The sequence below is a fragment of the Rattus norvegicus genome, chromosome 13 (genome assembly GCF_036323735.1).
Source record: "Rattus norvegicus strain BN/NHsdMcwi chromosome 13, GRCr8, whole genome shotgun sequence".
NCBI classification, from domain to species: Eukaryota; Metazoa; Chordata; class Mammalia; order Rodentia; family Muridae; genus Rattus; species Rattus norvegicus.
The window spans coordinates 96,966,232-96,982,866 of record NC_086031.1 but is presented as its reverse complement, the minus strand read 5'-3'; the positions used below and the strand labels follow the sequence as shown (position 1 = coordinate 96,982,866).

The 16,635-nt window shown below is 46.2% G+C and overlaps 1 protein-coding gene across 1 annotated transcript; it reads left to right on the top strand.

The window, feature by feature from the left end:
• The first annotated feature begins 14,411 nt into the window (after positions 1-14,411).
• On the top strand, positions 14,412-16,424 carry Ccdc185 (coiled-coil domain containing 185). The gene has a single exon (NM_001170428.1). The coding sequence runs from the start codon at positions 14,434-14,436 to the stop codon at positions 16,297-16,299; it is 1,866 nt and encodes a 621-aa protein (NP_001163899.1). The 5' UTR covers positions 14,412-14,433; the 3' UTR covers positions 16,300-16,424.
• Positions 16,425-16,635: the final 211 nt, after the last annotated feature.

Below are 16,635 nucleotides of genomic sequence, written 5' to 3'. Positions count from 1 at the left end.
AGACCATAAAAACATGCAGTGTCCAACAATTTTATAGTCTACAGGAAGGTTAAAAATGAATCAACAGGAACGGGACCCCCTGGGTGGAATTAGAGGGTGGATTCAGAGTTGAAGGAGCTTGCAACCCCATAAGAACAACAATGCCAACCAACCAGAGCTTCCAGGGACTAAGCCACTATCGAAAGACTATACCTGGACTGACCCTGGGCTCCAACTGCATATGTAGCAGAGAACAGCCTTATTGGGGCACCAGTGGAAGGGGAAGCCCTTGGTCCTGCCAAGGTTGGACCCCCAGTGCAGGGGAATATGGGGGGCAGTAAGGGAGATGGAGGGAGGGAGTACCCGTATGGGGGAGGGGGAAAGGAGGAGGGCTTATGGACAGGAAACCAGAAAAGGGAATAACATTTGAAATGTAAGTAAAGAAATATATCTAGGGGTTGGGGATTTAGCTCAGTGGTAGAGCACTTGCCTCGCAAGTGCAAGGCCCTGGGTTCAGTCCTCAGCTCCGAAAAAAAGAAAAGAAAAAAGAAATATATCTAATAAAAAATAAAGAAATGAATCAACAATTAAATTGGTGAAAGCTAAGATTGGAAAGGACACATGAGGGGGTGCCCTGGAACAGGATCCTGGAGGTGACCTCAATCTATTATGTGAGTACAGACATCTGTGTGTCTGTGTGAATTTGAGGAAAATCAAAGGGTTCAACAAGTTTCCTGGGCAGATGGAATAGCCTAACAGCCACTGGAGGGAGGACAGGTTAGGAAGAGACCAAAGATAGAGTTTTCAACGCAAGCAGGGAAATGGCAAACGACACAATGGACACAATGTTCGAGACACACCTAGAGCCCTGCCAAGAGGAGCAGGGAAAAGCATGCAGGCAAGCTTAGCTTTGGTCTGAAGATGAAGACACAAGACAAGGAAGGAGTAGACACACCTCAGAGAGCTCCCTGCTCCCCACTTCCCGATTGGCTCACTCCCTGATTGGCTCACAGACCCATGGAAAGGTGCTCAAGGTCACTGGTAATTTGCAGAAGGCTAATTGAAGAAGTCCCTGATGTGCTGCTGCAGACCATAGATACATGTGTGGACATATCAAATGTCTGGCGCAGATGCAGGGAAAACAAATGTCCACCGTCTACCTCTAAGAATGCAAGCCGTTTATGGCTTAGCCGTGCCTTTTGTTTTCTGACTCATTTTGTAAGACTCGACGATGGTGAAATATCCAAACCCAGCACCGTTGCTGTGGTCAAGGGGCGCTTGCTGACAGGAACTTGGTGTGGCAGCTTCTTGGGAGGTCCGGCCAGCAACTGACCAATGCAGATGTGGGTGCTTGAAGCCAGCCATCAGGCTGAGCTCAGAGAACCTGGGAGGGGAGCTGGCAGAAGGACTGGAGGAGCAGAGGGGGACTGCAACCCCATAGGAAGAACAACACAGGCTGGCCTGACCACCCAGTTCTCCCATCGTCTAGACCACCAACCAAGGAGTGTACCTGGAGGGATCCATGGCTCCAGATATATATGTAGCAGAGGATGGCCTTGCCTGACCATGGGAAGGGAGGCCCTTGGTCCCCGGGAGGTTTGATCCTCCAGCATAGGGGAATGCTGAAGTGGTGGGGCAGGAGACTGTGGGTGGGTGGGGGAGCACCCTCATATAGGCAAAAGGGAGGGAGGAGGGCAGATGTGGGATGGGCGGTTGGTGGAGGGGTAACCGGGAAGTGGGATATCATTCCAGGTGTAAAGGAATGAAATGATTAATAAAAGGAAAGAAAGGAAGGAAGGAAGGAAGGAAGGAAGGAAGGAAGGAAAAAAGAAAGAGAGAGAGAGAGAGAGAGAGAGAGAGAGAGAGAGAGAGAGAGAGAGAGAGAAATGAAATGAAATGCTGGTGAAATATGCCACAGTATCACTTTGTAGCTGAGAGGCAAAATTCTTTGTTACTTAATTGCTCCTTCCAGGTAGGACCAGATAGAGTAACCAAAGGTGGAGCTGTAAGGCTACATGGCTGAAGTCCCACATTACAGGCCTTCTGTGGATTGGTTAATATGAATTGTTTAGAATGGCTTAAAGCACAGGGATCACCCTTGATTGGTGTCTCATATTAGGGTGATCGGGGAAGGTCTACAGTGACTTCATATGATAGCACAGAACGTAACATGGTTGGGGAATGGAGCCTCAATAAAGTACAAGAAGAAGAAGAAGAGGAAGAACAAGAAGAAGAAGAAGAGGAAGAGGAAGAGGAAGGGGAGGAGGGGGAGGAAGGGGAGGAAGGGGAGGAAGGGGAAGAGGAAGAAAATGATGACTAGTAGCTTTTCACCAGAGGCTCAAACCTGGGTGACATATTAACAGTACATAATTAATTTACACATATATTCCTTCACATATATATTCATTACACACACACACACACACACACACACACACACACACTTTTTAACATCAGCCCATGAGAAAGGAGAGCAAGGTGTATGAGGGCCAGGCCTGAAAGCCCACATCCATTCTGCCCACATTCTATTAGCCAGGATGATGTTACAGTGGCCATTTAGTCACATGGTCTTGCTGATATGCAAAGGAAACTGGGAAATGTAGTGTCGGGCAATTGTTCTGCACACAGAAAAGGACAACTAGCAGACTTAAATAAATCTGCACTCACAGGGCATCCCCATTCACATGTACACACATACACACTTACATGGAAAGCCCCTTGAGGGCTATGATGTTCTCTTGCCTTTGATTCTTTTCTTAGCAACCAATTCTGTACACAGCACCGTGTTTAATGGACAGGCATCTCACTAAAACAGGCCTTGGGTAATTTCAGTGTGCAAAGATGGCTGCCGCTTCAGGGCCTGGCATAAATATCTCATGCTTTAGAATATCATTTCAGTCAGTTAAATTTAATCACCACCGTGGGTGGGGGGGAAGGAGACCAGCCACAGAAATAATGCCTGGACCTTCATCTTTTTATTGAATTTGGAATTGGGTAAATATTTTTAATAACATTAAACTTTGGCTTCTCTACAGCAACGTTTTGTCCTTGGAGAAAATCAAACAGGTGCCGCTAATGAGCCATTTTAACGTGGTCACCACCTCTGGTCAAATTTTCCATCTCAATTGGCTACAGGTAAAGGTGAGTCAATGCTTTCAGATTCGCTCCCAGGGGTGGCTAATTACATTAAAATGTTGTTTTCCTGACCTTGTCCTTTTGTGTGAGCTTGTGGTTTGGTTTGGTTTTTTAATCACCCTGATTTTTCTCTCTTGGTTTCTTAGATTCTTCCCTCTAAAGCCATTGCCAATATGGCAAGAGCATTTTCTTTAAGATGTCTAGGGAGAGTGTAAAATGGACCAAACCCTCCACTTGGAACTTCTTAACACTTACTTGGCATTTAGGAGTGCCTAGAAGATGCTCAGCCACACATAAATCCATCCAGGGGATGCTCAGCCCCAACCAAGCCCACAGAAACACAGAGGCATCAACCCAGCCTTCCAGAATCTCACAGTGAAAAACCCTGACCACTTTTTTTTTTTAATATATGGAAATTTTTGTTCGCCGCACCCCACCCCCAGCACATTTCGATGAATAAACAGGCATCAAGTGGTATAACCTATATCCCAGGTCCTGTTCTAAGTGTGAAAAGTACAGAATTGATCAAACGAAAAAGTCCCTATTCATCTAGAGTTTGCACTTAAGTGGCAGGAGGTGGGCAATGTAGTTTATCCCCAGTCTCCATCCCTGCAACCCAGAAGTGATTTCTCCTGGTGGAGAAATTTCCTGGGAGCTTGCTTTCTTTTGACGATGCTACAATGTATCAGAAGGCATATACAAGATGACAAAGAGCAAGGATGACCTCTTGGTCTTTGTATTCACCACCCGGCTTTGGACGGTGCTGATAAATGCTTATATGACCTCACTGGATGAATGGACGTCTTCACAGAGGCACAGTCAGGTCTTAAGGAAGCCGACCGTTTTTATTTCCATTCTGAAAAGGTAACAAAGCAGCTAGAAGCCCAAGAGAGCTAATCTGTGCTCCCTAGCTCTGTCTTCTCCCTCTTCACGTGGGACCAGAATGGAAGGGCATGGAAGTGAATCTTCATAACCGTTGTATGCCGTACTGGAACGGAATTTTGCCGTGAACTTTATATTGTGAAGTTTCACTCTCAAGGGAGAAATTTAATTCTATGAGGATCACAACAGTATAAGACATAGAACATGTCAAGGTATACTTGGGGAATTACGGAGAGTTCATTGTACCTGGACAGAATGTGTGTGCATAGGGCCATAGGTGGGTGCTTGGGCCACTGTCTTAGTCAGGGTTTCTATTCCTGCACAAAAACGTCATGACCAAGAAGCAAGTTGAAGAGGAAAGGGTTTATTCAGCTTACACTCCCACATTGCTGTTCATCACCAAAGGAAGTTAGGACTGGAAGTCAAGCAAGTCAGGAAGCAGGAGCTGAAGCAGAGGCCACGGAGGGATGTTATTTACTGGCTTGCATCCCCCACCTTGCTCAGTCTGATTTCTTATAGAACCCAGGACTATCAGCCCAGGAACTGCACCACCCACATTGGGCTGGGTCCTCCCACCTTGATCACTAATTGAGAACATGTCTTACAGCTGGGTCTCATGGAAGCATTTCCTCAAGGGAGGCTGCTTTCTCTGTGATAACTCCAGCTTGTGTCAAGTCAACACACAAAACCAGCCAGTGCAGCCACCAAGGGGGATTTGAACTTTATTCAAAAGACATGAATAAAAAGCCATGAGAGAGCATATACCAGCAGCTTGACAGCACACCTAAAGGCTCTAAAACAAAAAGAAGTAAATACACCCAGGAGGAGTAGAAGGCAGGAAATAAACTCAGAGCTGAAATTAACCAAATAGAAACAAAAAGGACTATACAAAGAATAAACAGAACCAAAAGCTGGTTCTCTGAATCAACAAGATAGATAGATCCTTAGCCAGACTAACCAGAGGACACAGAGAGTGTGTCCAAATTAACAAAATCAGAAATGAAAAGGGAGACATAACAACGTAATCAGAGGAAATTAAAAAAATCATCAGATCCTACTACAAAAGCCTAAATTCAACAAAACTTGAAAATCTGGAGGAAATGGACAATTTCCTAGACAGATACCAGGTACCAAAGTTAAATCAGGAATAGATAAACCATTTAAAAAGCCCTATAACTCCTAAAGAAATAGAAGCAGTCATTAAAAGTCTCCCAACCAAAAAGAGCCCAGGTCCAGACGGGTTTAGTGCAGAATTCTATCAGACCTTCATAGAAGACCTCATACCAATACTATCCAAACTATTCCTCAAAATCGAAACAGATGTAGCACTACCAAATTCCTTCTAGGAAGCCACAATTACTCTTACACCTAAACCACACAAAAACCCAACAAAGAAAGCGAACTTCAGACCAATTTCCCTTATGAATACCGACCCAAAAATACTCAATAAAATTTTTGCAAACCAAATCCAAGAGCACATCAAAACAATCATCCATCATGATCAAGTAGGCTTCATCCCAGGGAGGCAGGGATGGTTTAATATATGGAAAACCATCAATGTAATCCACTATATAAATAAGCGGAAAGATAAAAACCACATGATCATTTCATTAGATGCTGAGAAAGCATTTAACAAAATTCTACACCCCTTCATGATAAAAGTCCTGGAAAGAACAGGAATTCAAGGCCCATACCTAAACATAGTAAAAGCCATATACAGCAAACCAGTAGCTAATACTAAACTAAATGGAGAGAAATGTGAAGCAATCCCACTAAAATCAGGGACTAGACAAGGCTGCCTACTCTCTCCCTACTTATTCAATATAGTTCTCAAAGTCCTAGCTAGAGCAATCAGACAACAAAAGGAGATCAAAGGGATATAGATTGGAAAGGAAGACGTCAAATATCACTGTTTGCAGATGATATAGTATATTTAAGTGATCCCAAAAGTTCCACCAGAGTACTAGTAAACCTGATAAACACCTTCAGCAAAGTGGCTGGGTATAAATTTAACTCAAATCAGTAGCCTTCCTCTACACAAAAGAGAAACAAGCCGAGAAAGAAATTAGGGAAACGACACCCTTCATAATAGCCCCAAGTAATATAAAATACCTCGGTGTGACTTTAACCAAGCAAATGAAAGATCTGTATGATAAGAACTTCAAACCTCTGAAGAAAGAAATTGATGATCTCAGAAGATGGAAAGATCTCCCATGCTCATGGATTGCCAGGATTAATATAGTTAAAAATGGCCATTTTACCAAAAGCAATCTACAGATTCAATGCAATCCCCATCAAAATTCCAATCCAATTCTTCTGAGAGTTAGACAGAAAAATTTACAAATTCATCCGGAATAACAAAAAACCCAGGATAGCTATAACTATCCTCAACAATAAAAGGACTTCCGGGGAATCACTATCCCTGAACTCAAGCAGTATTACAGAGAAATAGTGATAAAAACTATATGGTATTGCTACAGAGACAGGCAGATAGACCAGTGGAATAGAATTGAAGACCCAGAAATGAACCCACACACCTTTGGTCACTTGATTTTTGACAAAGGAGCCAAGGAGCCAAAACCATCCAGTGGAAAAAAGGATAGCATTTTCAGCAAATGGTGCTGGTTCAACTGGAGGGCAACATGTAGAAGAATGCAGATCAATCCATTCTTATCACCCTGTACAAAGCTTAAGTCCAAGTGGATCAAGGACCTCCACATCAAACCAGACACACTCAAACTAATAGAAGAAAAAGTGGGGAAGCATCTCGAACACATGGGCACTGGAGAAAATTTCCTGAACAAAGCATCAATGGCTTATGCTCTAAGATCAAGAATCGACAAATGGGATCTCATAAAACTGCAAAGCTTCTGTAAGGCAAAGGACACTGTGGTTAGGACAAAACGGCAACCAACAGATTGGGAAAAGATCTTTACCAATCCTACAACAGATAGAGGCCTTATATCCAAAATATACAAAGAACTCAAGAAGTTAGACTGTAGGGAGACAAATAACCCTATTAAAAATGGGGTTCAGAGGGGTTGGGGATTTAGCTCAATGGTAGAGGGCTTGCCTAGCTAAGCACAAGGCCCTGGGTTCAGTCCTCAGCTCCAAAAAAATGGGGTTCAGAGTTAAACAAAGAATTCAGAGCTGAGGAATGCCAAATGGCTGAGAAGCACCTAAAGATATGTTCAATATCTTTAATCATAAGGGAAATGCAAATCAAAACAACCCTGAGATTCCACCTCACACCAGTCAGAATGACTAAGATCAAAAACTCTGGCAACAGCAGATGCTGGTCAGGATGTGGAAAAAGAGGAACACTCCTCCATTGTTGGTGGGATTGCAGACTGGTACAACCATTCTGGAAATCAGTCTGGAGGTTCCTCAGAAAATTGGACATTGAACAACCTGAGGATCCAGCTATACCTCTCTTGGGCATATACCCAAAAGATGACCCAACATATAAAAAAGACACGTGTTCCACTATGTTCATCGCAGCCTTATTTATAATAGCCAGAAGCTGGAAAGAACCCAGATGCCCTTCAACAGAGGAATGGATACAGAAAATGTGGTACATCTACACAATGGAATATTACTCAACTATCAAAAACAATGCCTTTATGAAACTCATAGGCAAATGGATGGAACTGGAAAATATCATCCTGAGTGCGGTAACCCAATCACAGAAAAAACACACATGGTATGTACTCATTGATAAGTGGATATTAGCCCAAATGCTCAAATTACCCTAGATATCCAGAACACATGAAACTCAAGAAGGATGACCAAAATGTGGATGCTTCACTCCTTCTTTTAAAGGGGAACAAGAATACCCTTGGGAGGGGATAGGGAGGCAAAGTTTAGAACAGAGACTGAAGGAACGCCCATTCAGAGCCTGCCCTACATGTGGTCCATACATATACAGTCACCAAACTAGATTAGATGGATGAAACAAAGAAATGCAGGCTGACAGGAACTAGATGTAGATCTCTCCTGAGAGACACAGCCAGAATATAGCAAATACATAGGCAAATGCCAGGAGCAAACCACTGAACTGAGAACGGGACCCCCTTTGAAGGAATCAGAGAAAGGACTGGAAGAGCTTGAAGGGGCTGGAGACCCCATGTGAACAACAATGCCAACCAACCAGAGCTTCCAGGGACTAAGCCACTACCCAAAGACTATACATGGACTGACCCTGGGTTCCAACTGCCTAGGTAGCACTGAATAGCATAGTAAGGGAACAGTGGAAGGGGAAGCCCTTGGTCCTGCCAAGACTGAACCCCCAGTGAACGGGATTGTTGGAGGGAGGGTGGTAATGGAGGGAGGATGGGGAGGGGAACACTCATATAGAAGGGGAGGGGGAGCGGTTAGGGGGATGTTGGCCTGGAAACCTGGAAAGGGAATAACAATTTTAATGTAAATAAGAAATACCCAATTTAATAAAGATGGAGAAAAAAAGAAATAATTTATTAAAGATTGCTACAATAAAAAAGGTAATAGAGGTAAAAAAAAAATCAAGGTGAAGACTGGCAGAAAATTTCAACTCTAAAATAGTATTGACCCAACTTGACCTAAACAGATAATTTGAGAAAAACAGGACTTTTAAAATGTAACCCATGGTAAGAAATTTGTACTTTGCCCTCTGGTATACAGTGCACCCATATAGAAGCAAAAAATTAACAAATGAACACCCACCTCTACCACATGGGAGGTACATATTTCTTATTCTAGTCTAATATATTTCAGATTGAAAATGCAAGTCAAAACTCACTAAGCCATTTTTGCTGGCCATTCAAGCGTCTTGACTAGAAATTAGAGAAGACAATAGGTGTGGATCAGGTAAAGTGAAGATGTAGATTGTAAGGGTGAGCATCACACACTCACAGTAAACACTGAAGCTAGCTAGGGTCCTACACTGAGCAGGTGTAATTCTGAGTCCTCTCGTTCAGAACCACCTCATTCCCTGTACAATTAGAGTGGAACTTTTAGATGACAACAGTCAGCCAATTTAAAGAGTTCGAATTTCTTGCCCAGGGTTTGCATAGCCAGGAGACAGCGAAGCTTTAATTTATGCTAGTGTATTTAAAGTAATAGTTCTCCCAGAGCTCACATTTTTGAGTTCTACGATCCACAGATGCCTAATCTGATTGTAATTATTTAAAACTCAAAGTCCATTTCCTCAGTCCCGCTAGCTGCATTTTGTACACTATAGTCACAGGTGGCTAGTGGCCTCCTTAAGGGACAGCTGTGGACAGAGCATTCTCCTCCTGCAGAAGACCCTGCTGGTCGGAAGTGCTCTGGAGTACCAAGTGTCCTGGAAAGCAGAGGTCACGCAGCATGTGTGTCATGTGAGAGGAAGCCAGATGGGAGAGTCGTCAACATGGAGATTACAGACTAGGACCGTAGCTTGGGGAGGAGTAAGCAGCAGAACCAGAGGAGTGGCTTTGACAGGAGGTGGGGCAATTTCCATCTTGCGTCATAAAGGAAGAAGATGGAGGCCCAGGGGTGTACTGCTGCTTGGATAAGTGTCTCTCAAGATGTATGTGCGGATGGCTTGGTCACAACCTTGTGACACTACAGGGAGCTGGTGGGACCTCTTGGAACCCAGTGGGAGGAAGTCCCCCAGACCATGACCATGAGGGTTATACTGGGATGTGGACCCTTGTTCTCTTTTGCTGCCCTTATGCTGGGAGGCAAGCAGCCTCCTACACCACTGGTATGCTCCCTGTGCGGTGCACTCCCTCGCCATCAGCCCCAGAACAATGGGCCAAATGATGAACCCAGACTTCTCCTTTTGCCTTGATATCTCTGTTACTTTCTTAAAGAGACAGAGAGCAAACCGAAAAGGGTTCACTCAAGAGAGCTGTCCACTTCCATTTCTCACAAATGTAATGGGTCAGAGTAGGAAAAGGAATGGCCAGGGGACGGTCTTCAGGGCTTGAGTCAGAGAGGAGAGACTGAAATTCGCCATGGCAGTGCACAGACACTCCGATAGAAGCATAATACCCACCAGGAAAGGCTTGGCGGTGATGAGACACTTATCCACTCCTCCAGTATGTCTGCCCTGGAGACCTGTGGTAGAGACAATGGGAAATGAGGTGATCTCCTGTGGAACTTGCTGCTGGAGGACTTGGTTAATCAGGAGTTCCTAGTAGCTCCAGGTGGGGATCACAAATCACAAAAAAAAGAGAAGCTCTAGTTCTCCAAAGGAGCCACAAGTGGGGTCTTCACTTGGCAAGGAAGGGCAGGGAGGGGCACCACTCCACATGGATAGAAGGCGGGTAATGGCTTTCTCCAGCTGACTGGCAGTTGGACAAAGGTGTCTTTGTACACCTCCTGTGGACAGAGGTGATTTCCGGGTGCACAGAAGGCCACCCACAACTGCTGGAGTTCTCCATCCCTGCGCATAGGTAGCTATGAGTAGAAAAGAGCCCTGTGCCCTGCCTTCTGTAAACCATCCATAATTGAATAAGCCTGCTCAGGGCAGAGGCTGGGATTTCAGTGGGCTGAGGGGTCCCTGCCCTACTGGCAATGGCAGCCAAGGATTGTCAATACACACACAGTCCACACCCCAACGAACCTTCCAACACTAGGGTACTATCTTTCCTCTCTCGGACCTTCTGAGAAAACAGAGGCTCTTAAAAGTTAAAAGCATAGGCTCAACTTTAGCAAGACAGGAAAAATATAGCACTATGAAAGTCTTACACTGTTTAAAATTTTCAACCAAAATCATCTTTAAAGAAAGTTCATTCAATAAAGGGCCATCGTATAGGGTGACCATCAAGGGTGAATTTTGTCCTCTGTGTGTACGTCCTAAGGCACAGATGGTACTATAAAGCAAACGACTGTCACATAGAAATGTTGGTTTCTATGTCTCTGATGAGTCTCTGTTGACTGAAGCATAGCATTTTGTGCCCCCAACCCTCCACTCCCAGGGAACGCAGCTCACCCTTGGCTCTGAACATTTTAGAGTTCTCTCTTTCTTTCTGTGTGAATCGATTAGCATCTCGAGCTTATAATTCGATTCAGTTTACGAGTGTGAAGAGTACTAAAATCTTAGGCTTCAGCAAAACCACAAGTGTTTCAACCCTTCTCAGCTCTGGTCCACACGTTTGTCTGCCTATAAGAGAGTAGCGTTAGCCTGTAAGATCTGGCGGTGGAGGGCTGCCTATGGGAGGGGGGTGCTAAGTTGGGTGTGAGCTCCCGGATTCCAGTTCTGGTTCCTCTGCCCAGTACTAGCTTCACGAACGCCAGGATTCTCTCTTCTGTCTCAGAAACAGCAGGCCCCGTTCAGCATTTGCCATGGTCAAGTTTACACATAAAGCACTCGCAGGCATGGTCCAGCAGATGCTCAGAGGGTGTGAGCCATCATTTTTACACACATAACCTCTCATCCACTCAGAATATTTGCACTGAGACTGTTTCCATGGCAACCTAACTTGCCTATTTCCAGGTTCTTAACCCACTATTTTCTTTTCTTTCTTTCTTTTTTTTTAAGGGGTGGGGGTGGGGAGGAGTTGTTTACAGGCTAGAATGCTCATGCTTGCCACTCTGTTAGCATCAGTCCACTCTAACTTGGCTTTTATTTATCTCGGCGGCTGGCTGAATATTTTATTTGTTGGTTTGTTCATTCTGCTTCCCTTGTCTTTGGGGAGTCCACTGTTCATTACAGGCACACATAGAGCATGACCCAGGTCTGTGTCTTTAGAAATTGTTACTTGACGTTGTGTGTGTCCCTACATAGTAAGGAAACAGCGGAGGCGGGGTATAAAAGATCCTAAATCCCATGATATTAAAAGTATACCATAAAGCTGAATTTCAAAAATTATAGTTTGTTGTACCATCCAGGAATTAACAAAACAATAACAACAACAAAACCCCTTCCAACCTAAATAGTATCCTCCTAGAAAGGGTGACCTCAAGAAAGATGGCTTGGTCAGTAAAGCACTTGCCTTGTAGGAGGGAGGGGTGGTGTTTGTTATTCCAGTAGTGGAAAGATGAAAGCTAGAGACAGGTAGATCTGGGAGCTTGGAGAGAGCCTAGCCTAGTCTAGCGTAGCTGGACAAATTTCAAGCCAGGGAGAGACCCTGTCTCATGTGAAAGGTGGAAGGCACCTGAGGACCAATCCCATCTTGTTCTCTGACCTTCGTGTGTGTGTGTGTGTGTGTGTGTGTGTGTGTGTGTGTGTGTGTGTGTGTGACTAATAAATTTATATAAAATAAAAATTACCAGTGTGCTGAAAGCCTTTATTTACAGCCTGGACTGTTTTCATTTCTTAGAGCGATGGAAACGGATCAGGATGGAGAAAGGTTGATCAATGGGTGCTAAGTAACAGTCACGTGACCACAGGATCTCCAGAGCCATGCACAGGAGGTGACCATAGATAACAGCTGTATACAGCACATGTCAGACAGGGGGACAAAGGGATTTCACAAGTTCCACAGCAGAGGAGTGAAAAATGTTTGAGGCGACAGCTTCGTTTATTCTGATCTAAACATCCCACGGTGCAGGAATATATCAAAATATTACACAGCACCCCATGAATTTGTAATTTTTATATGTCAGTTAAAATAAACTTTGAAAAAAATCTTTCACACAAATAATCATACCATAATGTATATTACATCTCCATATATGTAAATTTAAATCTCCCAGAATTCATATCAGAACAAGTATAAGAGGCATAACATTTATTTTGATAATATATTGCATTTAGTCTGAGGGGCTTAAAATATGATTTCAAAATGTAACCAGGGTAAAATAAGAAGCATTGGTAGATTTCCTTATTCTTCCTGTTTCGTTTTTAGAATCCAGTGTGTGCTTTGTTTTTCTTTGGTTGGATTTCATTTCACAAGATCTATTTCTGTTTATGTGTATATACTGAGTGTGTGTCAGTGGAGGCCAGAAGGGGACAGGGGACGTCAATACCTGGGAGCCACCTGCCATGGGTGCTAAGAACAAAACTCAGGTCCTCTGCAAGAGCATCAGTGCTCTTAACTGCTGAGCCACCTCTCCAGCCCCCATGTGTATTTTATATTTAAGCACACATCAGTTTGAACAATCGTACCATATGTGACTTCCTAATTTCTCCACTTTGACTCACCTATGCAGAGAGACAGAGAGAGAGACAGAGAGAGAGAGAGAGAGAGAGAGAGAGAGAGAGAGAGAGAGTTTCCACAGGAACCATTAGCACACAGAACCCACGGGTTCAGTTGCATTGTGGGGTCAGACCACATTTTACAGTAGCTTTCAATCTCCCAACAAACTTGGAAAGAGGGCTCAAGCCTTCATTTGGCAAAAGGCCACATTCTGAGACACACAATGCAGTCCGTTGAAGATTTCACTGCCAGATAAAAAGGAGACTGATTGTTCTCAGCATCGAGGGGATGATTGGCAGCTTAGCATTCACAAAATATCTCTTTCATGTGCTCCTGGGAACCCTGGCTTGACTTGCAAGCCCGGGCCTTCCAAGGAGTCATACTGGGATATGGAGAAGCAGGTGTGCTGTGCTGGCCCAACTTCACTTGGCTGAACACAGAAGATCCAGAGTCACTGGCCCCTTGGCAAAGGGGAACGAATCTCATAAAAGTGATGGGGGGTGAGGTGGGGGGGAAGACAAACGACAAATAAATGAAATCTTCTAGGGGCTATTTGAAAACAAAGCAGGCAAGAGTCATATTTAGATAAAAAAGCAAAGCTGTAATTCACACATTAGAGGAAAATCAGAATTGCCTGTTGCAGTTCTAAAGTTCACAAAGGTAAATGTGAAAGCATCCTTAGGGTTCGCTAAGCCCAGACCAGTGTGGTTCAAGGGCTGCTTCCTTTCCACACCTTGCATGCACAGATGAGGATCAGTGAGGTTGGTGAGATCTTAGCCTGTTAAAAGCACTTGTCTCAAAGCCTGAGTTTGACCCCTGGGACTCACATGGTGTAAAGAATCAGTCAACTCCTACAACTTGTCCTGAGCTGCTCATACGCCGATCATGGCGTATGTATTCGTCCATACATACATACACACACTAGAACAAACATAAAAATAAAAAGAGATGTGACTCCAAAGGACTAGCAAGATCCTCCTTCCTGGACACTACACTTTGCCCCTCCCTCCCACTACTTTCTATTTTTAAACTGGCGCCCTCGGCCCGGCCCGGGGGCTCCCACAATCCACTAATTCAGGGACCTGAAACACCGTTGCTGTCAAGATTCTCGTTTCTAAATACCACCCTTGTTTCCAAGACGTCCAACCAGCTCGTCAAAGCCCGGGTACACTGAGGCCTTTAAAGACCATGTGGCACCAGGATGCATTATGAAGTGGCAGAAGCGTCACAGGCCACGTGGATCGCAGGATTTGAGCGTGGGCTGGGTGTCCACAGTGGCCCCCTGAAGGTCCGCTGACCTTCCTGTAGACTCTGGGCCAGCCAGGAAGGGAGCATGGCCGGTTTCCATCTCTTCTCCCCAAAGCCCTATGGGGAGCTCGGGGAACCCTTGGCAGCTGGAGAGCAGGAGTTCGCGGACCAGCTAGGCTGGCATGAGCTGTCTCGGAACTCCTGGGCCCAGACTGCCGGAGCTGAGATCGAGACCGAGGTGCCCTGGGTGCACCCGAAGTGTTCGCCCGCCGGGCGGTCCCGTCGGCGTGGGTATATTGCCTCGCCACGAGAAAGCCACAGCCTGACACATGTGGCTCGCAGACCCTCGGACCGAGCCAGGAAGCACAGGTCTGGGAACCTCCGCCTGGAAGAAGCCTGCGGGATGGGGGAGGCACCGACCAAGTCCAGCAGAACTTGGCAGCAGAAGCGGCAGCAGCAGCCACCGGATCAGCCCAGCCCACGACACCCTGCAGCCCCGGGAGTTTCGTCCCCGCAGTACCCGGGGGAAGCTTTCAGCCCCCCGAGTGCTGGGGCTTTGCTTGTAGAAAAGACACACAATGGAGACCGGTGGGCAGTACCGGTGTGCAGACATGTAGGCCCCGGGTCCCCTGCCTTGGATCTCACAGACAAGTCCTCTGTGCACTCCCTAGAGCTCTGGAGGCAATCCACTTGTGTGTGCACCCAGAATAGGAAAAACCGCGATCGGACTAAGTATTACCCGCCCTCTGCCTCCTGCAAAGAGAAGAGTAGCCAGCATGCTCGGGTCCTCAAGAGCAAGTTGGACGAGGCGGTGATATCTTTCAGGGACCAGAAGATCTTGGCCCTGGTGCTGAGCAGGCTCAAGAAGGCTCAGAGGATGCGAGAGCTGCAGCAACAGGCTGCAGTCGCCTGGGAAGAGCTGAAGCGCTCAGACCAGAAAGTCCACCTGACCCTGGAGAGAGAGCGTAGGCTGTTGCTGCTGCAGAGCCAGGAGCAGTGGCAAGGACAGAGGGAACAGCACAAGCCTCGGAGGGGCCATAGCCATGAGCAGCCTCGCCAGGGCCACGAGCAGCAGGGACAGCGGCGGGACCGCCAGGCAAAGAGCACGGTTCAGCCGGAGAACCAGAGTGGGTGGACGATGCAACCTGACAAGCCAGAGAACCAAGGCCTAGACAAGATGGATAGGGTGCAAGTGCAGGCCGAGCACCTCAAACACTGTCAAGCGCAGAGTCTGCGGGAGCAGGAGAGGGTGCTGCAGAGTGTGCGGGACCTGAACAGGCTGCAGCTGCAGAAGAGGCTGGAGACAGCAGGTCACAAGAGGGAACAGCATGCGATGGAGAGCCCGAAGAAGGTCCAGGGGAGCAACCTGAGTACGGTTGTTAACGTCCAGGCCCGCAAGGTTCTCATGGACTGCCAGGCCAAGGCGGAGGAGCTCCTCAGGAAGCTGTCTCTGGAGCAGAGTTTCCAGAGCTCTCAGAACATGCAAGAGGGTCTGGTTAAGGAGCGGCACAGAGGGCAGCAGGGGAAGGCCCAGACTGAGGCAGAGCAGTTCCAGAGAGTGAAATGGCGAGAGGAGGAGGCGGAGGAGTTGCTCCAAGAGAGCAAGCGGGTGCTGGCAGAGCTGGCTGAAGAGAAGATGGGGCAGGCCAGGAGTCATGCGCACAAGACCTCCAAGGACAGGGCGCAGCACCTGCAGGAGCTGAACATCCTGCGGGAGAGGAACCGTCATATCTTGAAGCTGAAAGCGGAGAAGGAGGAGAAGTGTCACATTGAGGGCATCAAGGAAGCCATCAAGAAGAAAGAACAAAAGTTAGAGCAGATGACCCTAGGGAAAGATCCCATCTTCCAGGAGTACCAGAAGGTTCCCCTAGCCTCCAAGATAAACCGCTGCTATGACAAGGGGGCAGCAGAGACCCAGCTGCCCCTGCACCAGCAGGGTGGAGTCTACTGAGAACCCAGGAGGAAGAAGGCACAGCCCAGCAGCCAGAGACATCGTCATGCAATTCCGTAAAAATCCGATTTTAATCGAGCATTGATTTTTAAAAAAGTATATACAGTAGCTGCATTTTCCTCCCATGGATTAGTTCATCGATTCTCTCGGATGCTGTAGATGTGGTTGGGGCAGGTGACGTGGGGCGGGGGCGGGGGAGGATACGAAATCTGCTTGGCTTCGTGGGTTTTGAGGTGAAATACCTCTCAGGGAATGGAGAATCACACATCAGGCAGGAGTTGGAGGAGCCGGAGACGAATGCACAGTTGGGAGTAGGGTTTTAGGATGTGACTTGGT

Coding starts and splice junctions, on each gene's coding strand:
- Ccdc185 (NM_001170428.1), top strand. CDS start 14,434: ATGGCCGGTTTCCATCTCTTCTCCCCAAAGCCCTATGGGGAGCTCGGG.